The 27,915-nt window shown below is 37.1% G+C and overlaps 1 protein-coding gene across 5 annotated transcripts in view; it reads right to left on the minus strand.

Annotated features, from left to right (window-relative positions):
• SEMA3A (semaphorin 3A) overlaps positions 1-27,915 on the minus strand; it is a 521,794-nt gene that overhangs the window by 65,990 nt on the left and 427,889 nt on the right. For all 5 annotated transcript variants that reach the window (XM_071803502.1, XM_071803499.1, XM_071803501.1 and 2 more), the window contains one exon: positions 2,655-2,748. In XM_071803502.1, the coding sequence (XP_071659603.1) occupies positions 2,655-2,733 (79 nt within the window). In that variant the 5' untranslated portion in view covers positions 2,734-2,748. The remainder of the gene's footprint in view (positions 1-2,654; positions 2,749-27,915) is intronic.

Here is a 27,915-nt window from a genome sequence, read left to right on the forward strand (position 1 = left end):
ATATTGGAACAATTTAATAATGATGAACTGTTTCTTTTTCTTTTTTTTTTTTTTTTTAAGAGAGAGGGAAAACTGAAGGTCCTTCTTACACTTTCTTTCAACTGAAATATAAAAGAATCCTTTAATAGCATTAATAGCTATGAAAGATCTTCAGTTACTTTTTGCAAATTAGTTTTGGTATTTTACCCAACTTCCAGCTTGGGTAATTACATTTCACCTAGCTAAGTTTTACTTTCTAGTTACAGAGTAAATAACATACTCTTTTCCCACATTTTGCAAAGTCTCTGTTTAGTGCTTCTAATGAATAACAGAGATTTTTTTCCTCCTGTATTTAACCATATTAACTACTCTTACTTCTCAGCCTTCTTTTATCTTCCTGATAGCTGCATTGTGTTACGAATTATAACACTGCATTTTAGTGAGTGCTGGGTAATAGTTTCACACAGTTGCCCTCTTGAACCTAAGATAAGCCACGGTTACTTAGGAGGACCAATACTTCTGGCACACGAGTGGCCAGGAGTAGTTGAGCTCAGGAGAAGGGGTGAAGCAGCCCATTTATGTTCTTCTTCGTGTGAGGAGTTTATGGTCAAGAGGCTCCTCTGGCCTTCACAGAACTGTTCACTGCTTTCGCTCCTACTTTCGACAATAGTTGGGCCAAAGCTCGGCATGCACTAACTCCTTGGCCAGTTCATTCTCTGTTCCTCACCTATTTTGAGGGTAGTAAATTATTTTGCCTTGGTTTATAATTTTATTACAAAATTTACACTTTTTTGGCAAAGATAAGATAAAGTCATTATGAAAATCCAGTTAATTCAGTGTACATTTTCTGAAATATCAGGGGAACCTCTGCAGTGAAGGACTGAAGTAAATGTAGCATTATAGTCAGTACCAAAGAACGACTGTGAGGCAAGTATGAAGAGGCAGAGAAGAAATGGTGCTCATATTCAGAATGCAGGAATGTTAATTTTAACTTCACCCAGAGTTTTTTGTAAGACACTAAAGTAGAAATTAGTGACTGGCTTTGAACGTTGAATTTGCGCCATTTTCTATAGTGCTAATACACTCATGGCTCTAACTGAAGTCTGATTCAAAGCAAAATATCATGCTCAGTCTATTGTTTATTAGGAGGAAACATACATGGAGTAAAAATTATAGTGGTAGGGAGCGGACTCAAGAAAGCAAAGATGTTTTAAAGACAAGAAATCCAAGCCAAGGGAAATAAGATAATCATATTTGTGCCAGACTGAGTGAAAAAAAAAAAAAAGGAATGTGGAAAGCTAGACGCTGTTGACTTTGTGCAGTTGCATACCGGGTATACCATGTAATACTGGCTTGTCATCATTTTCTTTATTGTATATTAAAGTAAATAGTAAAGCCATTCCCTTGAGACTAGCTCTGCCACAAATTCAAGTCGCTCCAGGCACTAATTTATACACTGGCCTTTTACACACACATTTTTTTCCTTTCTGTTTGTACCGGGTACAAGTTGGAGCAAGATGTGGGCGTCTTTCTTTTTTTTCCTGTTAAAAAGTCCGTGTCCCCAGGGTTGCTCATCACCTGTGATCATTAGGGACTTTGAAGATCAGGAAATAAGGCACACTCAAGACTAAGGTTTTGTTGATGTCTGTTTGAAATAGCTTAAATTTTTAAATATAATGTAAAGACAATAAGGGTAGTTGGTAGGCAAGGCCCTAGACTAGCAATATGGACAAAGTCCTGAAGAAACCAATATATCTGGTTATGTGTAATTTCCCAAAGCCTTCTAAGAGAATTTGCAGTCTTCTGAAACTATTGTTGCCCCTTTGCATTTGAAGTTGTAATAAATTGCCAAAAAGTTACATATTAAGGATAAAGTGACTACACCGGGGCAGAGTTGTTACAGAAAGAAGAACCTAATTTGGTTCACTATTAATTTCTTCTTAGAAAACATCTTTTTACCTTTTTTTTTTTTTTTTTTGTAAGGAGGAACAATGAACATAATTAATTAATTCAATTAGATAAGTTAAATCAATTAGATAAATGCAATCAAGTTAGTTCAATTAGATTAACACAGTCCACATACTCCATACTTCCATGTTCCATGAAATTAAGTCGTACTAATTCAGACATACATGATTTCTGGAAATCCTTGTGTTCTGGCCAGGAGCTCAATTCACTGTCAGATAGATCTCTTCAGCTGAAACATCATCTTAAGGCCTAGACTTGTGGCCGCTGGTGTATCTCCAGCTCACATGCAGGTACAATTAGGTGACAGACCTTCCTTGCCAGTAAACTAATGTAAGAAACGACTTATTCCTGCTCCGACTTTGGTCTCAGCTGTTCTGGTGTGATCAGTGAGGCCAGTCTGTAAACTGAGCAATAAAAATACCTCCAGAATCACCTAGCTCTGGAGAAGAGAAACATTTTGCAGAATCAGGGTCTTACAGACGTATAAAGTGGCTCTTGTGATTCTTGATTTGTGGTTTACATACACCTTGTTTCTCCAGACACTTGGGTTAATCATATTAGAAATGAAACCAGAATGACTTCAGCCTGGAAACAAAATGTATAAAACAAAGCCCTATTATAGATGCTGCAAGGAGAAAAAAAAGCAGAAAACTGGCAATTATTTACAGTGAATGCACATCTCATTGAATTTTTTTTGTGGCACCTACCTACTAAAAGAGAAGCTGTCAGCAGTTTAGGATCATAAGGGCTTTTCCCTCGGCCATTTTCAAAATGTGAATCTTCCATTCTAAAAATGTTGTCCTGTGGAGTGGAAAAGAAGAAAGAAAAAGTAACATTACTTGGTGAAAGAATATTAAAAAGAAGTTGAGTAGAGTGAAGTACATATGATTCATACTGTGTTTTGTGGCTTCAGAGAAGTCAAATTACACTATGTGAGGATCCGGAAAACGTGTCGACCTTCTAATCAGTATTGTGCTGAAGGCTAGTCAAAACTACAAATACACATGCACAGCTTGTGTCTCATCAATTTTATTTCACATACAATTTACATGGTCTCATTGCACTCTGTTTTCACTGAGAATGTATCTGAGTAATAGTTACTGAAAAAGTTGGAAATTGAAACTTCTGTCTGAAAAAAAAAACAAAACCTAGTGTTCAGACTAGACTTTTCGGAAATATTTTGCAAGTGTAGATTAGTACATAATACAATGCTAAATTCTGCTGTTTCTAACATCAAATTCCGCAAATTCAGTTTTAACTCCATAAAGTGAGCTTTCTTTTTTTTTTTTTTGTTTCATTTTTCAGTACTATACAATGAAACTTTTAAAATACACAGGCTGAGAGCAAAGCATATGGGGATATAAACCAAGATTAAAAAGGACTTCAGTCAGCACTAACTCAAATCAAGGCCAGTAAATCCAAAGTAATGGGCTTTTCAGTACACTTAATTACTTTAATTTTAACTGGGGGACCAAATCTGCCAATCAGTTTGAATAGTGTGTTTATCTTACATTTTGCAGTGAGGCTAAAACCAGAATAATAGATGCTTTTTGCACAGTAGATTTCTACCTTGACAGAAGACTTGTGAAGGTCACACCAAAAACTTAAATTTCCGTTTCCCACCTGCATGTGGTTGATTTGCATTGACACTTGATTAAGTCAAGGAGCCCCAAATCTGGAAAAACCCTACTCCCAACAGTTTCTCTGGTTACTTAGGCCTTTGCAACCAGTTCTCAGTTGCTTATACCTAAAAATTCTCTATGAGATAGATGCTGAAGGTCTTTCTTTAATTAATATTTTCAGGACCAACTAGCTTTTGCTGTAATAGGAACTACAGTGAGATACACTCCCTTTTTTTCCTTACTGAGAGAAAAAGAACGTCTTAAAAGAGATCAGCCATCTCTTTTAAGAAAATAAACAGTAAATAAATATCAGATGTCTAAAATACATGTATTGATAGTAGAAAGCAACTAAGATGATGTTACAATATTTTCATAATATATCAGCTCTTCATCTTGATTCCCAAGCACTTACTGCTTCCACAGACCCCACTTTCTTATTCACATCATCCCTTTCCAAACACAGAATCATAGAGCTGCTTGCTGGAAGGGCTTTCTAGATATCATTGTCGACACAGGGTATGGCCAGTTTTGGTTTTGTCGTGCCAACTCATGAAAACCTTCAGGAATGGAAATTTTATAACCTTTCTGGGCAACTTGCTCTCACGTTGAAGGATTTTTTTCTGAACTGAACCTTCCAAGGAACAGCCTGTGACTTCTTCTCCATATTATATCATCTGCAATGATGGTAAAGATGCAAATAGATGGGAAAAGCATCCATTGTAACTACCTTTCAAGCAGTTATAGGCTGGTCCTAAGCTGCCTGCTCAGCTTCTCCAGACTAAGTCTCAGGCTACAGCTTCATGAAAACTTAACTAATGTGTTAACTCCAGAGTCTGGGCTCACAAGTAAAAGTATCAAAATTGTGCACAATACTTGCATCCTCAAGGGCAATGACCTGGTACTCAGTGCTGGAGACTTGGTGCTCCACGATGCTGTGAAGGACGCAAAAAAATATCAACAACTCAAGTTTTATTCAGCAATTGCTTTGGTAATGTTTTTTTAATGTGAAGATCATTCAGGCAAATAGCTGATGTCTTTCTCATGAGCAATAAATTCAAGCATTTGGAAGCAGAGCCCTCCCTGGCACCCTGCCTTCCTCATCTTATTCATCCAAGGCCTGGGCCAAGCCAGTGACCAAACCTACTTCCAAATGGTATTATTTGAAACCTATGGAGTCCATGTTTCTCTAAGTGGGTCACAGGCTACAGTTTTTATTACACGCTTGTTTAATTACATCACGCAAGGATACATCTGTGTGTGGGTATTACATATTTTCAAAGGGACATCAGAAGGACTTCACATTTCACTCCATTTACTGGAGAAAAAGGTGAAGGGAAAATGGACTGTTAGCAGCATGGTCTATCTGGAGGGGCTTACTGCACTGCAAGATAAAAAGTTTGGACACAACTCCATGAAGTTTGATCCCAAAATTCAAGCTCAGTCTCCTAAGGCGTGTTCTTGTAGATGTAGTCTGCCTGAATATGTTTATATAGTCATCCTGTATACAGTATCTGTAATATCTTGCACAGTATTAAATTTCTTTCTTTGTCTTTCTATTTCTTAATAGTCCAGACAAATTCCTTGCTTCTATCCAATGTTCTGACTTTGCTGCTTCTAAACAGAAATGAATACATAATGAAAAAGAAAAGTGTTTTTAAATTTCTGCTGTAGGGTCTATATCTAGATCTTGCGCAATACATAAAAGTGGCAAATTGAGGGGAATGCTAGGCCTCAACTACAGTAATAGAAAATGCCACTAATACTACAAGACATTATTGAAAAATGTTATTATCAATCTATGTTTTCTTGGAATTTCTTCTTAGTCAACGATAATTGCTCAACCTGCACACCAATGGATATTTGATAAGGCTATAAAGTCAGTAGCATGACAGTGAAAGCAGAATATATTCCCAAAATAATTTCATATGTCATTATAAGACAAATACAAAACAGATGTGGAAAGTGATTTGGTGTAGGAAGGATCAGATTTTTGACTATTCTTCTGGTTTATGTCACTGTAACTCTACTGATACTGGTGTGTAGCTGACAAGAAAGAGTGGAGAACTGGGTCAGCATACGTCAGAGATGATCTACCCTTGTCTTTGTGTTTGTGGAATAAAACATTTGAAATAAGAGGCATGACAAGGAAATCCCACAGTGTTTTCGTATTTCATTTAAAATGCAATGTAGAGACACGTACAATAAGTTTCCAAATGTATAGGCAAGTAATAATGATAATAAATACATCGCTGTTAAGTGTCAAATAAATGTATCACGGTTAGTCTGAGATCCCAATGGAGTTTTGATAAACATGCTATAGGAAGTTTAACCTGTCACAAATAGGGCACCTTGCCCAAATAGCTTTTTGGGTGCTTAACTCAGACTGCCTCTATCTGCAAACCCATGATAAATACAGGCAGCAAAGGAATAAACTCTTTTCTAGATATTTCTTTGCCCTCATTTTAATAACCGAGAAAGCAGTATGACTAATGATAGGTACGTGATTGTACTAGTCACTAGTCTGCAGCATTTTCACCCGGATTCTGGCCTGAGATGAAATAGCAGCAAGAGATAAGTAAATTTCAATGAGGGCCAAATTTTATCTTTTCAGTGTTTATAATGCGTGCTTGATCCTTTTCCAGAGTTAGCCCCTGTGTCAAACTCAAAATTCAGGCTGTGCTCCTAGTGTTATAAATTGTCCTGTATGCCTAAATGATTAATTATAATACAGCTGAAAACCTGTTTGCAGGCAGCAGAGAGCAAAGGCAGCTCGTGGGTAATGACTTGAGCCCAAAATCACTCTGCTTAGAGCTAGCAAAGACCAAGACCTGAGCGGGACTTTGGACTGCGTGAGTCTGGCCTTTTCTTGCACAGTACAGCCAGGAGCTTCTAGCTATAAAGAATGCACATTATTTGCTCTTAGAAAACATTCTGATCAGTTTATAATTTTGCTGCCTCTTGAGTTTTACAGTGGATTGAATGTAAAGAATGCTAATGTATTGAGTCAACAAATACCTTTGCCATAAACAGCAAGAAAAACTGTGTATTTACCAAATGCTCACTGTTTTGGTTTTGTGAGGGCTATTCAGGAATTCATGACAAAGCAATCTTATTAGGCTGAAGGAAATTCTCTAGAAATGCAAAGTAAAACAATATATTCAAAGAAAGACCTTTGTTACTCAACAGTGAGTCTAATTTGTTGTCTAAAACCCTTCTTCAGTTGCACTGGCAGCCCAAAAGGACAGTACAAAGTACTTCAAAACTCTTTAAGGATCCTTGTAGCTAAAAACCTTACTATCACAGAATCACAGAATGTTAGGGATTGGAAGGGACCTCAAAAGATCATCCAGTCCAATCCCCCTGCCAGAGCAGGAACACCCAGATGAGGCTACACAGGAATGTGTCCAGGTGGGTTTCGAATGTCTCCAGAGTAGGAGATTCCACAACTCCGCTGTGCAGCCTGTTCCAGTGTTCTATTACCCTCACTGAGAAGTTTCTTCTCAATTTTAAGTGGAACCTCTTGTGTTCCAATTTGAACCCACTGCCCCTTGTCCTACTATTGGTTGTCAATGAGAAGAGCCTGGCTCCATCCTCGTGACACTCACCCTTTATATATTTGTAAACATTAATGAGGTCACCCCTCAGCCTCCTCTTCTCCAAGCTAAAGAGACCCAGCTCCCTCACTCAGCCTTTCTTCATAAGAGAGATGTTCCATTTCGCTATTCATCTTTGTTGCCCTGCGCTGGACTCTCTCTAGCAGTTCCCTGTCCTTCTGGAACTGAGGGGTCCAGAATTGGACACAATATTCCAGATGTGGTCTCACCAGTGCAGAGTAGAAGGGAAGGAGAACCTCTCTCGACCTACTGACCACTCCCTTCTAATCCACCCCAGGTACCATTGGCCTTCCTGGCCACAAGGGCCCAGTGCTGGCTCATGGTCATCCTGCTGTCCACTAGGACCCCCAGGTCCCTTTCCCCTACACTGCTCTCTAACATGTCATTCCCCAATTTATACTGGAACCTGGGGTTGCTCCTACCCAGATGCAGGACTCTACACTTTCCCTTGTTATATTTCATTAATTTTTTCCCCGCCAAACTCTCCAGCCTGTCCAGGTCTCGCTGGATGGCAGCACAGCTTTCTGGCATGTCAGCCACTCCTCCCAGCTTGGTGTCATCAGCAAACTTGCTGATAGTACACTCTATTCCCTCATACAAATCATTGATGAATAAACTGAACAATACTGGCCCCAGTACTGACCCTTGAGGCACTCCACTAGATACAGGCCTCCAACTAGACTACGCCCCATTGACCACAACTCTCTGGCTTCTTTCCTTCAGCCAGTTCACAGTCCACCTCACTACCCGATCATCCAGACCACATTCCCTTAGTTTAGCTATAATGACGCTGTGCGAGACTGTGTCAAATGCTTTACTGAAGTCAAGGAAGATCACATTCACCACTCTGCCATCATCTATCCATCTTGTTACGTCCTCATAAAAGGCTATGAGGTTGGTCAGGCATGACTTCCCCTTGGTGAAGCCATGTTGACTGCCCCTAATGACCTCTTTTCCTTGATATGCCTTGAAATGGCACCAAGGATAAGTTGTTCCATCACCTTTCCAGGGATGCAGGTGAGGCTGACCGCTCTATAGTTACCCAAGTCCTCCTTCTTGTCTTTTTTGAAGACTGGAGATATATTGTTATATTATGTTGGTGCTGGGTCATTAAACTCTAGGTTTATATCTCATTGATGTTTCACCATAATCCATAATAAAACTACTGAAAATGAGGTATTATTTAGGTCTTCAAATTCCACAAACTCATAATGACAACAACTGACTGCAGGTTGAAGTTACAGTCACAAAACTGCTGGGTCATGGTATGGTATGAATTGTTTCACCTAGTAACTGCTTTGCGTGGTGTGAGATTATGCTTCTGGCTCCTTAAAACACATGTTTTTCTGTAGCACATAGAGTGATAGATGGCAAGACTCAGCCAGAAAGGACTACAGTTCAATCACGGAAATGAATGTAAAAGTTATTGTGGTTCCCATTCTTTAGCTCAATGATCTGCCATTTCATGGCTCCAGAGAATCACTTTCAAAAGGCTGAAATAATGTCTGAAGTAATGCCCCATATCATGATACTGAGTGGTGACAAAATACTGCTATCTGACAAGACTTATTTCATCTCCTGCTGTTGGGTAGATTAAGTCAGACAGTGTACAAATATGACATAATTTTATGTATACATATAAACAGATACATATATCAACTATATACCTACATATACATACATATGCATTTATACCCAGTATGAAAACTAATTTTGGCATTACAGTCTGCAGCTAGCCCATCCAGAGCTGTCTCAACAAAACAAGGACAAGAAAGATGAAAGCATATGCTAACTGGTTTTGGTAAAAAAACAAAAACTAAAACAAAGAAACAAACAACAACAAAAAAACCCCACCAAAAAACAAAACAAAAAAACCCAACTTATTTCCCAGTCTATTACTATTTCTGGCTTTTGAGAAAATGTGTGATTAGTAGGAAAAAGCTAACACACCAGAATGGACAGCACTGACTGCTGAGTTTCAAGGTGACTGTTTTCCTGAAACTTTTCTGGCAATTCACATGGAAACCATCCCAGAATTGCAGAACCTAATGTGGCAAAAATGCTGCTGGTCAATACTGAATCAATGAAGTGCAAGCAAATTATCTGAAGTGTCTGTGTCTATGGAGTGCGTACAGCTACTAAGAAGGTATTACTGGTTTAAATTACAAAGCATGGAAGGCATAAAGAAGTTTGACGGCAGTGAGGCTCCACAGCTGCTCTAGTGCCATTGAAGGAACTCATGTCCTTACTTTTGTAACCCCCAAACCATAAATAAAAAGGAATACATCTCCAAGGTATATCCCAGGGCCTGGCTGATCTCCTCAACAAGCTGCTGAACAATAACATGGGATGGTCCGGAACACTGAAGATGCCAACAGCCTTAAGAACTATCACATTCTAGAAAAGGTAGAGCTGGCCACAGCTGTGAGCATCATCGATGCTAACATTTCCCTTGCTGTTTTCATGGACTCTGTTGTGCTACCATGAAGCACTTTAACAGACAAATAGATGAAAGGGGAAACAAACAAATCACCCCAAAACCCCAGAAAAAAAGAAAAAAAAAACCCAAACACCCAAAAGATTGCCAGCATGGAGTGCCTGCAGCATCACAACACACCAGAAAGGAACATCCGTTTGGAGGACCTTAAAGCCAATGGCAACATCACTTAACTGAATCAGAAATTACTGGCATTGAAATATTGTGTTCTCTGTATTATACAGTGTTGGTAAGAACAAAAGGAAAAGCCCTATTTCCTAGAGAAAAAACATTCAGATTTTTTAAGGTTTGGATTTATCCTCTCTACGCAGAGGCGTTAACGGGGGTGGCTGAATTTGCTGCCCTAGTCACAGTCAGCAGAAACCAACAGGTTCCTCTGAATGACGAGTCAGATCAACTCAGAACTGCAGTTCCCAGGGGCAAGGTCTCTTTTCATTGACCATAAAGGCAGCTTCATCTGAATTAGATCTGAGCTAAGAGTCTTTCCGAAAGAAACACTGAAGGAGCTGTTTGGAGACACCTGACTTTGAAAACAGATGCTGATGGTTTCATTGTTTAGACTTTCCCTCCGCCCCCCCCCCCTTTTTCCTTTTTCCTCCTCTTGAATATAGTAGTTTAAGTGAATTTTTTATTTTTCTCTTGCCTGATACAACTTTGTGTACACATATTTTATGACTATATCAAGGATATTTCACAGAGCCTCTGAAGTACATTTAATTCTATGAGAAATGATATATTTATGAATTGTGTTACTTTTCAAGAATAATTTTAAGTGGAACAACTGTGCAGGATATGGCTACGTTGTTATTGTTATTATATTTCCTATTTCACACTTAATCTATTGAGTCATGAAAACTGTTAAATATGAGGACTTTGGTTTCAGGTTTGGGAATCATGCTGTTATGGAACTTTTAATAAGAAACCTTTATTAAAGTCATCCCCATGGAATGCTTTATTTTTCAAAAAAATGAAAGTGCAAATAAATATAATGTGAGAAATTATGCAAAAATCACAAATGTTAAAAGAAATGTAAATGTTGAGGCAAGTGGTAACCATTGGGGAAATAGGTGAAAAGTGATTGAAGCAACAGCACAACTGGTTTAAATCATTAATTGTTAAAAAAAAAAAAAAGAAAGAAAAATAAAGAAAAAAATACACACAATGGGCTGGTTCCATATGCAATAGGGTTTTTATCCTTATGTATTTTGGGGATACTGGGCTCTGCAACACCTTTTTTATATTTCACTTTTCCAATTTGAGACTTGGTAGAACTGAATTATCAGAAACCAGTTTTAAAACCCTGTGGGAAATCACTCTACGTGACAGATATTTAGTAAAATCCTGTTCCCAAAGAAGGGTCTCCAGCTTCTGTAGGACCTGGAATTGAAACTCACTTGGGCTGCTATGTTGTGCTAAAGAGGACAGGGAAGGAACTTCATCGAAGACTGTTTACCTGCAAAACTGGTCACGAACTTCTAAGATCCTTCCACCTCTCTGTGCTTGCCCAGCTTCCTGACCACTGCAAGTGTTTGCAGTAATACATATCTTCTTTTTTAGACCTAAGAAACACTCTTTCCACTGAGCCACTCTATTGATAGATAGTCATTGACATTTCGGTACCTGAAAATCTTACTTATGATATTGAAATAAAAGACCTGTTGAGACGACATCCAGCTCCGTTCTTCCTTCTGTACATCAATGAACAGAGTTCTTGATTTCTGTTTCTTCTTTTATCCCAATATGTCACTGCTAATGTAAAGTTTTCCTGGCTTACAATGTTCAGAAGATGTCTTAAGATGCAGTAGAGAACTCCCATAAGCACAAGTTTTGAAAAACTGTCTCCCTGAACTAAGCTGAATTTGGACAACTCACCCCTCTCAATAGTTCTCACTCAGTCAAATATCAAAAGTCCCACATTTTTCTGTCTTCCTCTGAAATCAAATGAAATATTTGTTAAACTACCATAAACCTTTGCACAAAGGGAAATGTTTCATATCTATCTATCTATCTATCTATCTATCTATCTATCTATCTATCTACATAGTTATAATTATTTAATGAAAGGGGAAACATAGCCAAAGGGACTGTTCAGGAACAGCTGCTTCAATCGATTCATTATTCCAGTTTATGATCTGTATGTGCTTCTTCTTCTAACTGGAAGACATACCAAGTGTCAATGTCAAATAGTGAAGACTTGTTCACACCTGAACATACTAGTTTGCATACTAATATTGGTATTATATGAAGAATAGCCTCTTCCAGATAACCGTGCAACATATGTAAATAAAAGGAGGGCAGGCACAGTCAAACTGAACAGCTGTTCAAAAATGAAGTATATGTTTGTGAACTTGGTTTTTCATTATTTAACAAACTAAAGACACCAGACTTATCTGACTTCCATACAACATTTTTAGGGAGTTGCTGTTTTTAATGATGTCATTTAACTATTTGCACCAATTTTAAAGCACTGCCTAAATTTATATTTTGGATAAAATATTGTTCTGATTCTGGATGACACAAATAAATGAGCAGACATGAAAAATATCAAGGAATTTCATTATAGTGTCATTATACTACTTATCCATTTAGAAAAACCTGCAAATATAGAGTGATTAGAAGAAAGAAAAAATCAAACACAGAGTTAACATGAATGACATATTAATCTCGACTTATTAGTAAAGACACCAAAAATGTCATCCCAATGGCATGTCAGGCACTAGATACCATCAAGGATATTGAACAATTCTCAGAGGACACTGAGAATTAGAATGCCTTTGTATTGCAACTTTCTGAGTTGTCAAGTGCAATACATCACCTAAGATCACCGTCTGGCTCATACAGGATGACCTCTGGAAATATAACTACCATACAATGACTGTCTGTTCCAGTCAAGTTATTAAGTGGTCTGCATATGTAAGCAATAAGATACACAAACCTAAACCAGTATACGTAACTGAACTACATAACCTAAAAGTCTCAGTTCTTTAAGTGTACTTATTCTTACCTCCGACATATTTTCCATTAAAAACATTTGGAACAGATTCTAATTGCTTTAGCAGATTCTACTATTATGTTAAATAAATTATTGGACCATACTCTATTACACAATTGTATTAGTTTTCTATAGTTATTTTTAGCATTCAAGACCACTGCTTCCCCCTTTGTCTTCTGGATTTCCTGTATGTTATTAGACTGTGGTGAGGTCAGGCATCAGAGGAAATAACAGCAGTGCTAACTCTTAGACCCAATGTTTTATGAATTACTGAGCATCAGTGATGTAATGGCAATAAATCTAACCCAGTCTCAGTCTTGTGTCCTGTTGTAAATAAATGAAGTTAGCAAAGGTGCTATTTTATTCAAGAGCCTTCCTGATGAGAACGAAAATGCTTCCCCCAGGGGATTGTTTGTAAAATTGCTTCTATAATTAGGGTGCTGTTTAACAAGAGAAAGGTTCTCCAGTTTTCCCCGGGAACTTTCATGTCTGAGTCTAGGGTATCTTATTTACAACACAAAAACGACTGCAAATTGGGGAAGAAACATAAAGAAAAGACTTAGTCAAGTGGAGTTAACATATAAGCATATGGTTGAGATTTTCTAATTTCCCAAGTGATTTTTGCATGCTCCTGAGTTGGGCACCCAATTTAAGACTTGCTCAAGGACTCTGATTTTCACCAAATACCTTCTTGGGCAATTTAAAATTCTGATACTTGAAACTGTTAGTCGCTTCTGAAAATTAAGGCATATGACTGTCTTGCTTTTTAGCTTATGTGCTTTTCAATTCCTAGCATGGAAAAATCTCTAATTTGAGCACAGGTACTAACCAGTCTTCCAAAATCTGATTCTGAGTGACAGAATAAGGAGCAAGCCTAGAAAAACATTACAAACTCATTTTTCCCTTTAGTAAGACCTACTGAGCATGCTTTCAGAGAATTTGTGCAAATAACAAAGGGACTGAGAATTACACTCACAGCAACTACTGTAACAACTATAAGGCTTTGCATTTTTCTCTAAGATACTGCAGTCTATCTGCAACATTTCACTCAGACAAGCCTGTAAAGTGTCAAGTCTAGCCCAGTGTTTGATATGTATTCAGATTTAAAACAAACAAACAAAAAAACCCAACCAAATCAACAATGTCCTGGAATACAGAAGCTGAAATTCTGACCCTTTAGGCAATTTTGCTTTTCCTGAGGCAAAGCTTAGATCTGCAATCTGTGCAATAAGCACTTCTCTTTCCTCTTTGTTCCCTCCACTTGCTTTCAGTGTCACACCACCCAGCCTTTCCGCAGCCTCATTTTATTTTTCTTCATTAGTAAAAAATAATATCCCCAACATGCTAATAACTGGTATTGCATTAGAGAACAATACATTTGAACTTCTATTTTGCACACAGAGACATAACTAAAAGTACAAAATTATAACCTCTCTGTGCGACAAGTTGCATTTATTCCTCACAGTGCTGTGTTTAAGAGCAATGTATTTCTCATGCAGGTTGGGTTTTTTGATTTAAAAAGTAAAGAATGTTTGATATTATTTTCTCAGTGCAACAAAAACTTCGCCGACATAGAAAGAGATGGTTCTTAAGTGTTTTTGATTCAGAGTAACTGAAAAAAATACATTAAAGTTCACTTCTTTATTCACTATCTTGCCTGCTTTTCTAGCATCCAGGAGTCCCCAGCAGGGAAGAGTCAGTGATGCTGGCAAGAGTACGTAATACACTCAGCTCCTATGTCTATATATGTACAGTCATAAATAAGAATGTGCAGTGTCAGTGGGGCTAATCAGCATCCAATCAGATAACTCAATTACTGATATTTATATTTTCAAAGAAGAAATGCTGCCTTTCATTTAACAGAACTTTGGCTCAAAATTCTGGCTGCTTCACCCAGTAAGATCATAGTCTATTGTAGTGTAGTGTAGCATACTATTGTACAGTATAATTTAAATCAACTTTGTTCATTAAAGCAAACTGACAAACACACCAACCTCTTGCAGGAAAGAAAGAATTCTCCTTAAGTTCTGTTGATCTCTGCGATAATTTGCTGTAGCTAATTTTAATGCAATCCAAATTATTAAGTTATTAATCTTTTTTTTCAGAAAGAAAGATGACATTCAGATTACTTCACTTTCCATCACCCACCACCAGACCACAGCCACAGTGTGGAATCGTTATGGTCATGAACTGAATTAGGCAGGACCTGTCTGTACTCAGAGGAGGGTTAAGGACTGTAATAAAAAGTCCTACAGACTGCAATTAAGGATGATACCACCCCAAATGTGGTGTGATCCCTAAGACTTTCATGTGTATCTTCTCAGGCCCTGCTCTCAAAACTTCGTTCTGAAGCCCACTGTAGTCAAGTTCAGTGAACGCCGGAGGAATCTTTCTCATATCCCTTGCCATGTTTATGTGTTAACTTGAGGTCACAGAAAATCCTTCCAAATGACTATGAATTAAAACAGTTGTTCTCCATCACCATGAATTTTAAAGTTTGAATTGATGAATATACGATTTCTAAACTTGCATCCGTACTATCACCCTTCTGCTTTTTGTCATCATTAAAGTGATAGCAATAAACACTGAAAAGAAAAATGATGTGTTATTAATCCATATTGATTACTTGTTTTAGAATATCTGACTATAATGCAAGCTTCATTTGCATTTATGCAGATAAATGTTAAATTTTTAACTGCACTAGGCTGTTGATCCTTGAAATGTATAATTACCCACAAACACATACATGTACAAAGAAAAATAATAAGACCTGAAATATTAATCATCTCACCTGTTGTGCCAAATCACCCTTTTAATTTGTTATCCATAAACAAAAGCACCTTTAGGGAACGAGCTGTCTCCTCAGTGACGCTTGTGCAACCCCACGGAAAGCCAATATAACTATAGAAAATGTTAGTTTTGGAGATTATCAAGTAGGATGAATATCAGATGGATCCGTGTGTTTTTTGCACATCCACAATATAAATGCAATTTTTGAGGCACTAGGTTGCTTCTATACCACCTTGTCTTATAGCTTTACAACTGGAGTGTTTCCTTACTGTAAGTTAGCCCTGAATCCAGAAAATTTGATCCTAATTGGTAAGGAAAAAACACATTCCTTTTTATTTATCTATTAAAATCTTTTCAGACCATTTGCAAGATAATGCTGCTCAGCTTTCTGTCACCTTGGATGTAAACATTTCAACAGGAGAAGGTGTTTGGGCTGTTTCAGGCACCTTCTGAACTCTGCTGAGCTTATCTTTTCTATATAGATGAAACTTTGTTTACCTAAGATTTGAACACTGATTACAAGTCCCTGAGAAACAGGAGACAGTTTTTGAAACTTTGTCAGCTATAATTGGTTCCTGTCAAAACGTAAGTCCCTCAGAAAGGGAAGAACTCAAAGCTGTGGCTTTGTAGGAAAAGTGACGAAATATCTGCGATGATGCTGGAGTTTCCTTTAAGAAAGATCTCAGGAGGGTTGGGAGGGTCAGTCTGTCCCATTTAGAGATGCACAGAAGAGCTGTGGGAATGAAATGTGTTCTTCTCCTTTCCTTTTCTTTTGTATGCAAGATTAAAATTAACATTTACAAATGGAATCGGAAATACAATAACCCAGCTGTCTTCCCGTTTCAGGAGGTGTTAGTGGTAGTAGAGAAATCAAATTGCAGGATTGGCATTTTATTCTCCTATCAGTGGCTAAGCATCTGCTCGAGAGCCCATTCAGTCTATGACACTCTCTTCTCATTTTTCAGTGGCCTCTGATTTAAGGCCTCAGAAGACAAGAAGGAGCATCATTTTTTTATAGATCAAAGAAACATGAATTTTAAAACTCCACTTATGCCTGAAAACTTTTTATTTGTCAATGTTAAAGATAAAATCTCAAATTGCTGACTGAAGGCAGCTAGAATAAACCAAAACAACTTATGTATTTACTTCAAGGACTTCCTGGTACTTTCTGTAAAGCTGTGTTCACTGTTTCCTACTGTATCTTTCTGCAGAAAGCAATTCTGTAAACACTATTACAGTACCTTATTTGATAGGCAAAGAACAAGAACTTAAAGTTTTTTTAAAATGTTATTTGATTTTTTATGAATGAGGTCAATGCCCAGTAGCAGTTAAAAAGGCAAATTTAAAGGTAGGAGTTTCATGGAAAGAAATAAAGAAAAAAACTAAACAACTTTATGCCTCTATAAATGCAGGGCACTCCTGCATTTTCAGTACTGCATGAAGTTACAGTCCTCTAACTTTAAAAAAAGACTGGAAGAGAAAAGAAGACTGTTTTCAGTTTGTTCTAAAATGAGAAACTGGCAGGTAGAAGGTTTAAAACAAATTAAAAGGTTGTTCCTCACATGTTACAATTTGTAGGGCATGGGATGTTGTGGATACTTAAAAGATATACGAGCTCAAGAAATGCCAGCACTAATTCATCAAAACCAAGTCACAGAAAAGCATTAAGCACAGAGGTTCCACCCCTGGTTCAGGAAATCTCTGAACAACAAGTGCTGGAGCCTGGGAGACAAACTATCCCACTAAGCACTGCTGCATGCTCGATGCCTTATTCTCATCCACTGGCATCCATTATGGGCCCTTGTGAGAACCGAGATACTGGGCTAAATGAGCCTTTGGTCTGAACAGATTTGACTGTTCTTATGAAATGAGGCATAGAGAAATTAGGTAATTTAGCCAGGAAATCTATGCCAAAGCAAAAAGCTAATGTTCTAGTTCCTGAGCCTTGCTCAGTGCCATAAACAAAAGCATATAGTCCTGCCTCAAATCCTGGTAAAGCTAACAGCAACTTAGCTTACTCAGCACATGCAAAACTGTGCCCAATGTGCCAAGTAAAACTGGTAAGGATCACTTGTGATGGGGAGAGTGCATCAGCCTTTGTGCCCAGTTAGCCTTCAGTCTCCCTGTGATTCACAAGGAATACCTCTGTTGGTTTCCCAATGCAAGAACAAATTGCCATATGCAAATAGCCACTTGTTTTCTATTCACTTGGCTTTTACAAGAACTAGCAGAGGAAGCAAAAAATCCCTCTCACAGATTTCCAGCTCTAAAGCAACTTAATATTAATTAGCTAAATAATCATATAAACAAAAACTAAAAATAATTAAGTCATTTAACTGTGAGTAAAGATTAGATAGTGCATCACAGACAATTTCACACAGGCTTTTTTTTTTTTTTAACTGACTTTCATGATTCAAATACAGTCAATTAAGATTCATGTGACAATATTATTCTAAAATGTTCCCATCATATCTGACACTTATTAAAATAATCTAATCTGTTCAAACATATTGGAGGGGAGAAGAGCTGATACATAATTATCTCTTTCCCTAAATTGTTCTTTGATTTGGTTTCAAGGTTCAAACATCCACCCAGTTTTTGTGTTAGTAGCCAGCACTGATGTCACTGGGAGAAACAGAACGGAAGACAGAGGTGGAGGTTGAATTTGAAGATAAATTGAATAAAAACATTAGAAGCCACTGGATAAGAAAAGCAAACAAACATCCAACAAGTCCACCTCTGGTTTCATAACTCTTCCTTGTTTCTTGATGTATATAATATCCTTCCTTTCCCTTTTTAATCATGCAAACTTACAGCTGCCTTTTTAAACATTTTTTGACTCAACTTCAAGTGCCTCACTTGATACCATATGTCACATATTTCCTCTTTTTGTGAAATGGCTTCAGATAGAATGGCTTAACCTTATTTTCCCGCTGTCTGGATTTTGTCTCTTGGTATTCAGAAGCCTCTTTCTATCTTAAGTGTCATTCATTTTAAGTCTTTTCATCAAATTTTGGTCACAGGTTTTAAATTCTGCACTGTTAATCTTCTTAACCAATATAAGAAGTTAAAAACTCATTTATTACAAATTGTACCACGATGAGGATACATGCCTACATAGAGCAGCTAAAGGGCAGTAGGAGATTCCTGGCAGAACATCAGTAAGTGTAAGCTGCAAAGAGAAAATGAAGTGACAATAACAGGATGTAAAATAGACCAGGCTTGCTCTATCTTACAATGTCCAGATGCTTTTTCTTTTCAGCTGCACTCCTACCTTTCTACCACCTCTACCTTGTCATTACATTAGTTTTCAGTCATTTATATAATTTTCAGCATGCGGATTTGATCTACTGTCTTAGATGACAATGTCTAAGGAAGAACATCAAATGCTTCTAACAGACATACATGTGTGCACTGTTACATTTCAAGAGTCTGAACACTAAAATCTAAATTTAACAGCAGTACCTAAGTTCATGGCTTTTTGAAGGCTGATGTGGATTGTTTTTAATGGGATAATAATTTGCCTCAATTCTTGTACAATTAAATTGTATCTGAAATCTCATACTGCTTCCTGAGTTCCCTTATTGAATTTAATTTGTATAATTCTATTCTTTCTAGTTCAGAGAAATGTAAATCGATATTCGGGAACTTTTCTGAAGTGCATTGCTTCTGAGTGACTGCCTCCTTTTATTTAATTATTTTTATTTAATGATTGTGAACATCCCAGATATGATTATAGGTGAGAAAGACAAGCACTATTTCTAAAGCTGCATAACTCTCTACACTGACAAAGCATAAGGCAGGAGAACTATACCAGCTGACCATGTTTCTAGTGATTTAAATCAGGTAAAACACCTTCTACTCTCTGAAATTAGGCTGTAATCAAAGTCTAGAGGAAGTAAATTATCTTACACCAGGGAAGAGTAAAATACTGAAAGTCTCAGTTCTTCCAACATACTTCCCTGTTATCACCTGTTCATCTTTCTGACTGTCCGTTTCACGACACAGTGTCCCCTGGCACTAAGTGACCCCAAATCTCCCTCGTTTCCTCTTCCATGTTCTTTCTATGGTGCTGCCTATAGAGGGTCTGTGAGACTGAAAATCAGTTTGTCCTTTTGAAGTATTTAAATGCAGAAAGACTTCAGATTTGGTTTTACTTTACATATATGAGTAATCTCGCTGAAACCAGTGAAATAATTTGCTTAAGTTCTTTCTGCATGTGGTTCTGAGACTGTTTTTCATAAAATCACCTTAGTGCACAATTGAATGCATAGGTAATTAGTGCCCAAATTTGACAGACTGCCACATAAAGCCTAATCCTAGCTCTACAGAAATCAAAAAGTAGCTACTGATCACTGTGAATGAGATATTTGGTTCAGTCTGGATTTGTTTCTGACCATGCTGCTTACTGACCAAATACATAAAAACCTGTTGTAGGTATAGCTGAATAAAATCCTCTTCTTTTTATTTCTTTCCACCAAAGGAATAATTTTGGATCAGGATTGGATCTTACTCAGATGGCTAATGTGTCTCATGAGATCAAGTCATTGCTTCATACAAGTAAGACGTTAGGCTTTTTGTAAGTACTTGAAATCTCCAGCTTTTCTTACTACCTTCTACTATCTGTTTTAAAGTATTTCCTTATTTATTATCTTTAATACCCCATGAAATATACTAATTGTAAAAATATCTAAGTCATTAAGTATTATCTAAACTACTTGCTACAACGTCAGCTAAAATAAATGGATTCTATATTATCCTTCTACAAAAAATAAGAAGGCATTTTCCTTTATTTTACATTAGCCCTCTCTTTAAGACTTTTATTTTGTGGTTCTGATATGTGGCTGTTTTTATAATGTCAGGAAAGTACCTTGAGTTAAAAAATTTATTGTGCTATAATCTTTGTACAGAGAGATTTAGCAGTTCTGTATTAACCATCCTTTACACTGTCTTCTTATTATCTCCTGTCAAGGTAATCCTTTTTACAGTGGGTCATGGCTTTCCAGTGTCTGCATAAAAACACAATTACACAAAGAAATAAAAGCCAAATTCGGAAACCTGCAAATGCCAAGCAGAAAGAGCTTGTATTCCAGCTTGCTTTCCTGCAAAATCCTTTGAAAGGCTAAACAGTCTTTTGAGTGCAAGCACTAATCTGCAGCCTTGTATCACTATGTTTGAATGTAATGAGATTCTGGTAAACACATGCACTCCATGTCCACACAGTGAGCCCAGTCTAAGAGCAGCTTATTTTCAGTTACTTCCAGGAAGCTAAGACCAGACCTGAAATCCTACTTAAACTGAACCGAAAATGCCTGAGTGAGACATTCACAAGTTTGCTTATGGACAAGGCTTAAGTCGTGAAGAGAGCTCTTTCATAATCAAAACTCCCACCGTCTTCTCTGAACTTTACTGTTTTGGCTCCCTTTTAACCTCTCCTGAGGTTAAACAAAACTGACCTCCCCCACTACAGCTCTATTTAACCCCTCAAATCTTTAAGAGAATACATGAAATGTTGTACTCGTGTCTGAAACATTTATTTTTATATTATTCCTGTTGAAAGCATCTTTGTGGCCATTTCATGTTAAATGATGTCCAATCTCTCCATGTCTTAAATTCATTATGAGGTTCATAGGTTTTTAGTCAGGAATCTAAATTCATGATCTAGACTAAACTCTACTGACTTCATGGGATTTGTTCTTCAGTAAGTATTCCAGGAAAAGATCCTAGGTACAGCAACAGTAGGCTGATGAAGACTTATTCATTCATTACTCCCACACTTGAGTAATGAAACCAGATCCCTGTTTCTTATAACAAAAGATGATGAAATGCATAAACAGAAAGGTTTGTTAAAACAGAATAAAATAAATTGTTTTTCAGAAAAAGTAAACAGAGTTAAGCACCTCAGCCAGCTCTAATTAAATTGAATGTGCCACCATGACTATTGTTGATATACCACCTTCACGATCACTGATGCTTAGCCAAACAGAAAATGAAACTTGGATCAAGTAAAGGGAAAAAACAACGGCACTATCACTCCGTAGTTTTCTGCTTTTTGACACATGGTTTGCATTGTAGCTGCACTCATATCCCTCATGAAACCCTTTGCAAGCTTGTAAGTAAACATTAGCTACAGGGAGTAATGCTGATCTATACAAATGGCAAAACACTTTCAGGTTTCATGTTGGTTCTGTACTTCAAACAACCTGGAAGTATAGGATGAAATGATTAGAGTTACTGCTTTGAAAAAGTAATCAATGCCATTTGTTTTCTGATTACACATATAGCATTTCATAATTAAAAAAAAAGTCATACCTCAGGGCAAAAGAACTCAAAGAACTCATTGGAAGAGAATCTTCGCCAATTATTTTTTTTCCTAATTCTGCTTCAAGAACTGTTTCCACGTCACTGAATCAATCAGTATATATGCTTTTACTGTTCCCATGAAGAAAAAATCTGTATTATCTGAGAAGCTGCAGCTCAGAAAACTGACCAATTTTTGAGAATCCCAGTATTAAGACTTTATTTTTTTTTTTCTTTTACACAAACATAACTTTCCACAGTCTTGGTCCTTGTATGTGTAAAGAGTCTTTGAAGGGCATCTTAAGATTATCCAGTGGACAGATAGCTCTATCACTGCTATTTAGTTGTCTGGGGATTTTTTTGGCCTGGAGACATAGGATCATTTTCACATGACAATGACTAAAGCTTCATCTTTAAAGAAATCTAAATTGCAGAGAGCAAAACCAATCAAGGTCAAAACACTTTGCCTCAGCAGAAGCCTAAGGACTGGAGAAGAACCCATAACATTGGTGACATGCTCAAACAAGACGTGCATATCACCAATAAGATGATGCCACCACTGTTTATTATCTCACTGGCATAAAAACACATAGCATGAAAAAAAGCAGATTTATTTCAATAATTCTTCATCTTTCCTTTTCTTCTGCTAATACTTCCCTAGCTGTGTTGTGAGCAAATATTTCTGCAGCATTAGACAGATTTTTTTTACTTTTTTTCTGTTTTTTCAAAAGACATGATCAGGCAAAACATTTAAATAAGAGTAAACTTAAGGTATGTGAATAATGCCATTGCCTGGAGCAAGGCCAATGTTTCAGGAGGACAGCAGAAATCTGAACTTTGCACCTTCTTGCTTACAAATGAAAAGGTCTCAGATGAATGATGTATTTATCTAATGGATTGTTTCTCTTTAAACAAGGAAGAAAACAGAATACACTGTGTATTTGTCACTGCCTGTTTGCATGTTAGGGAATAATTTTTAAGATAAAATCTATGAAATGAGCTTTCAGTTCAGCATGGAAATTATGAGGAAAAAATAATTTTATCTTGTTTCTGTAGTGCTCCATTCTGTCACTGTTGTTGCCCATGTCATATTCCCACTCAAATGAGTGATGAGAAACGTTTATATCCAGATCAAGCCACTTACTCAATTTTCCTGGTGTGGTTTATATTAAATACAGAAGAAGGCAGAAAGCTAGTAATCCCTAAAAGCATCCTCCTGATGAGTCAGACTAAGCTGTTAGCAAAACTCTAGTCACTTGTTACCAGGCTTTTAACTCCATGTAGCACAGAGGTGTGAAAAGGATTGAGTGAACTTTAATACATCTCTTACCCTGAGTGGTGCTACTTGAGCTTTGCACTCACACAGCACATGGAATGTGACCATGAAAACTTTTATATTCCATTTCTCTTTGGCAATTTTGTCATCGTGCTTTTTAATCCAATAGCATAAACTTTATTTTACATGTAAGAACAACCAAGATCGTTTTAGATTTAAAAAGAAGTAGAAATATCTTCAACTCCTCAGCTTTCTGCCATGAATCGTATTATATATTTTTATGCCAGATATTCTGCACATAAAATAGATTACTTTGAGGCTGATATTTAATTTGCTTAATTAATTTCATTGTGAAGGCATGTTTGAAGCCACATTGCTGAAGGATTCCTCCAAGGTAACCATTTAACAGCTAAGTAACCTTTAATTACTTTGCTGTAATGATACACATCTAAGACAGATATTGTTATACTGTGACATCTGAGCACTTTAACCTAAAGGTAGTTATTAGCACTCCCATGCAAGATTCATTATGAATCATATTTCATTAATGGAGAGTATTGTGTTCTCATCTGATTATGTACTCAAGAACGTTTATTAACGTATTTCCTTGAGTGTGACAATGTTGCAACTCACAGGAATCCACAGATTTTCATAAACTGGGTAGCATTTCTTAACTAAAATGGGTGTTATCATACAAGAGAAAAGTTAAATTACAGTTCTTCTGGAACTGTTTGACACCTACACTAAATAGGAAGAGAGTTGTTTGGGGTTGGACAACGTATATAATTATGATTAGCTGTGCAATATTTGTAGAAGAAAGAATTAAAATGCAAATTAATGCTGCACTGCAAGAATCACTAGTTGTGATTTATATCACTACAGGTGAGAAGACAGTCCAGACTTGCAGATGACTGCAAATGAACACAAATTAGAATAGTTTAGATGACATAGCAAGTCACTGACAATTCTAATAGGCATGAAATCATCATGATACATTTATTCATTCTACACTATACCTCTATCTAAGTTTTCCAGTGGTAACTGGTTTTTCATCCAATGTGTACTGGTTGTTCATCGAATGTGTTTTGCACATTCCTTTCTGACTCACCAAGCTAAAGACAAACCACATTTTAAAAAACAAAGTTCCCTTCTGGGAATAAATAAAAATAACCATATGTGAATTGTACACGGCAAATACTACAGAAGCTGAAAAGAAAGAAAAAAAAGCAATTATCAGCTCTTATTTTCCTGAGTTTCCAAGTAATGGTACAAAATTACTCACTCTTTTCCAATGAAATGAGTTACTTCGGAAATAACTAATTTACTCAAAGTCCGAAGAGGCATGAGTGAGTCAGAGGAATATATTTTATCTGAGTCAGTTCAAAGTCACTAAATTATTTGTCTTATATAAATGAGGGAGAGGCGAAGGAAGGAACAGAGGGCACAGCACATTTCCTTCACAGGAATGGTATTCGAGGGACGATACAGAGATTCTGTATGGTTTATGCTCAGGAGCTCAAAGAGGAGCCTGCACATTTCCAAACAGACTTACTGAGTGTCACAAACAGAAAAAAAGTTATTACAAACTGTGTAAGCTAGAACTGAGAATGAATGGAAGAGTACTATTTTTTTTTTTCCCCAGCTGACTTCAAGTGGTTTTATTCGTAGACTTTTAGGACAGAAAGAGTTGCTGTGATCACTGAGTTTGATTTCCCGCATCACACAAGCAGGAGGCATATAGGACAATGATAAATGTTTAAGACACTGCCTGTTTCAGTACTATTCTTAATCTCCCACAGTCTTTCAGCAGTAAATTGATTAATTCTTCATTGCAAAATTTACATGGACTAATGTATAAGGAAGATAATTATTTATGCCTATGCACTGCTTCCATGACTGTTATTTTTAGATTATTTTATGCATAGTCCTGTGTTCCTTTCCTGCATAAAATACAATCTCTGTCTAAGCCATGACGCATTTCAAAACTGGATTTTTTTCTTGCTGACAGGTACTATTGCATCAATCAAGCATACCTTACTGTGCTAGGTCTCCTATTGTATAAAGAAGGATGAAGGTTTTTGTCTCCTGTCAGACTTTTAAGATCTTGAAATACCTGATTGTTAATCTCTCTGTGTTATCTTATGCCAGCAAAACATGGGATGCAGAAAGATGAAAGGTTGTACACTGATAGAAACCATTTTCTTTATCCTTTGTAAAGGTATTTAGCAAAGTTAGACAGTGACACAATAGTAAAACTATATCTTCTCTTCTTTTGCAGAGATCCTTCATCTTGTGGCCATCTTCTCTGTGTGCATGGCATACATGGGATCAATTCTTATTCACTTTCTTACATGATTCATTTAATTCTCTCCTTAAGAAGAAGCAAAGTACTAATTACTGATCAAAGCATCAATTTTTAGCATTATATTCTTACTAACCTATGGAATTGTGGAATTTTATGATTTGAACACACTTAGTAACAAATTTGAGACACTGTAAAACACAGCGCAGAGAAGAAACTCAGTTTCAAAACATTGTAAAGGCAAGGAGGCATCTGGAAAGTATTATGAAAGGATTTTCACATAAATATGAGTCTGTACATAAAAATGGGGATGGTCAAGACAGTAAGAGAACAATTATTTCCTGTTCCACCAGGCAACTGCGGGAAATACCTATACACTGCTCTTTACTAACAGAAAGAGTAGCTTCACCTGCAGTTGCTCTGCTTTTTATCAAAGGAGAAATAAGATCTAATTGTTGTGGAGAAGCCAGTTCTGTCATGCCAAATGCAGCTGTTGATGAAAGAAAGAGATGTATAAGGAGCTTGGAAGCACACCAAGGAGGCCTCACATTGCGGAAAGTGACTTTTGTCTTTCCTAAAACTGTTTGAAAGATTGCTTTTAAATCCATGAGTGTTTTCATCTTTCCTTTGGGGAAATGCCCCTTTTCTGGGAAATCTGAGTGACTGAGAATCTTACAGCCAGCAGCAACATCAAGAGGAGGTTTTGGGGAGATGCCCTGGCATGACCCTCTCCACCACTGCGGAGCCGCCTGCAGCATGGTCATACGCAGCCTCTGTGGGTCCCTTCCTGGGACGAACCGCAGACCAGTCCCTGTGCTGATGTACCATTAAGCTCACACACTGTGAACACACAGAAACGATAAATATTACACTTGCCTGAAAGCATGGAGATAGGCAGTATTATCAGATTTGCATGTAACTAAATATATCCTACAGCTTTTAAAAATCAGGCCTGAAAGGCACTTCACAACACATCAGCTCTCATATCATTTTAGACAAAGTCCAGTGAAGTCGAATAACATTAATAGGGTCTTGGTTAGGTCTTTATGCCTGACTATTTAATATAACTGGTTAGTTTGCTGCTCTGCATTTCACAGCCCTGTGGCCTGTATGTGGAGCATCACCCACAGCTAAAACCTGCTGCATTGTGACCTTGGTTGTTTAAAGCTTATTTGACAAGATGTTTGTACTGAGCTATGAACGCAATACAGTCACTTCCTTCAGCTGCAGAAATCACGCTTAAAATGTGATTCTTTTTCACGAGGTCAGCCCTCGTCAACTGGAGCTTTGTGACGTGGCTCCCACAATGAATAATGTGGCTTTGATGCTGATCTATCCAAACCTCTGCTTGGTAACTCCTTCTTTCAGTTTTGCTTCCTCCTACACCTCTAAATCAAGAAATAATTCTATTTATAAGTCATTTCCTCAATTAAGTCAGTCTATTCTATAGGCTAGCTTTATACTGTTTTTATTACATTGGTTTCCCAACAGATGGTGGTTTGGTTTGTTTCTTTTTTTTTTTTTCCTCCCCCATGTTGGTTGAGAGATCAAAGGATTCAGCCATACTTGTCTTTGTTTCAGGAGGTGTGTGGATGAAATTTTGCATATGTTTCATGACTGTGAAGTTGGGTTAATATTTTCGATTGTTATTCTAACAAGAGGCAAATGCTGAACTTCTCTGCTACTAGAAATGTTATGGGCTCTGCTGATGAACGAACATATTTCCACCCAGAAAACTGGATCAAAATCTTAATATGACTGCCATCTCTCTTAAAAGTACAATCTAAGTCTGTAATGAATTAGGAAAACTGTATCATGTCATGGTAAAGGTAATAATGTGCCAGTGGGAGTATTTACATTGTGTAAATAAATAATTAATCATAACTTCCTTTAATTGATAGGATTAATAATTAACATCCAAATGTAAACATTGCGTGTATTTTCAGCTCCACTGGTAGCCATCACTAAAAATAATTTTCTTAAAGCAGTCACAAAACTTTGAGTCATCACTTGAACAATACTAGAAATTAAAGTTTTCTTCTGTGACTCTATAAAAGAAGAGTGAAACCCAGTCAGTTATACCTGTATAAGTCATATGGAATTCCACTGAAGACAACTGGTACTAGGAAAAATCACTCCACATTTAAAACAAAAAATAAAAATGACCCAAATCTAAAGAGTATCTTTAACTTGAATCACTCGTTATTTGAGCATATTCAAAGTTAGCCACAGCTTAAGGCATGGACTCACAATGCAAGACACTGCACATAGTATAAGTGAAAATCCACCCAACTGTTCTGCACGTGCGTGTGTGCACACTCCACTCTGCCAATTTACTTCCATGGAGGTCTCTTTCTATCTCACTCTTTTATTTTTCTCCCCTTCAGCAGCATAAACAAAAGTTTTCCCACAGTTCTGAGACTCATTTCTTTGAACCTAATGAATATGTCAACTGGCTGTGGTTTCTTATTCATGGAAGTCATTCAGCTGTGCCATACTGTATACAGTTCTCCACTGCAATCAACCAGCATTTCTCAGCCACAGAAGGAGAAAGCCATGTATGGTGAGGGAACAA

The sequence above is a fragment of the Patagioenas fasciata genome, chromosome 1, assembly GCF_037038585.1.
Source record: "Patagioenas fasciata isolate bPatFas1 chromosome 1, bPatFas1.hap1, whole genome shotgun sequence".
NCBI lineage: Eukaryota > Metazoa > Chordata > Aves > Columbiformes > Columbidae > Patagioenas > Patagioenas fasciata.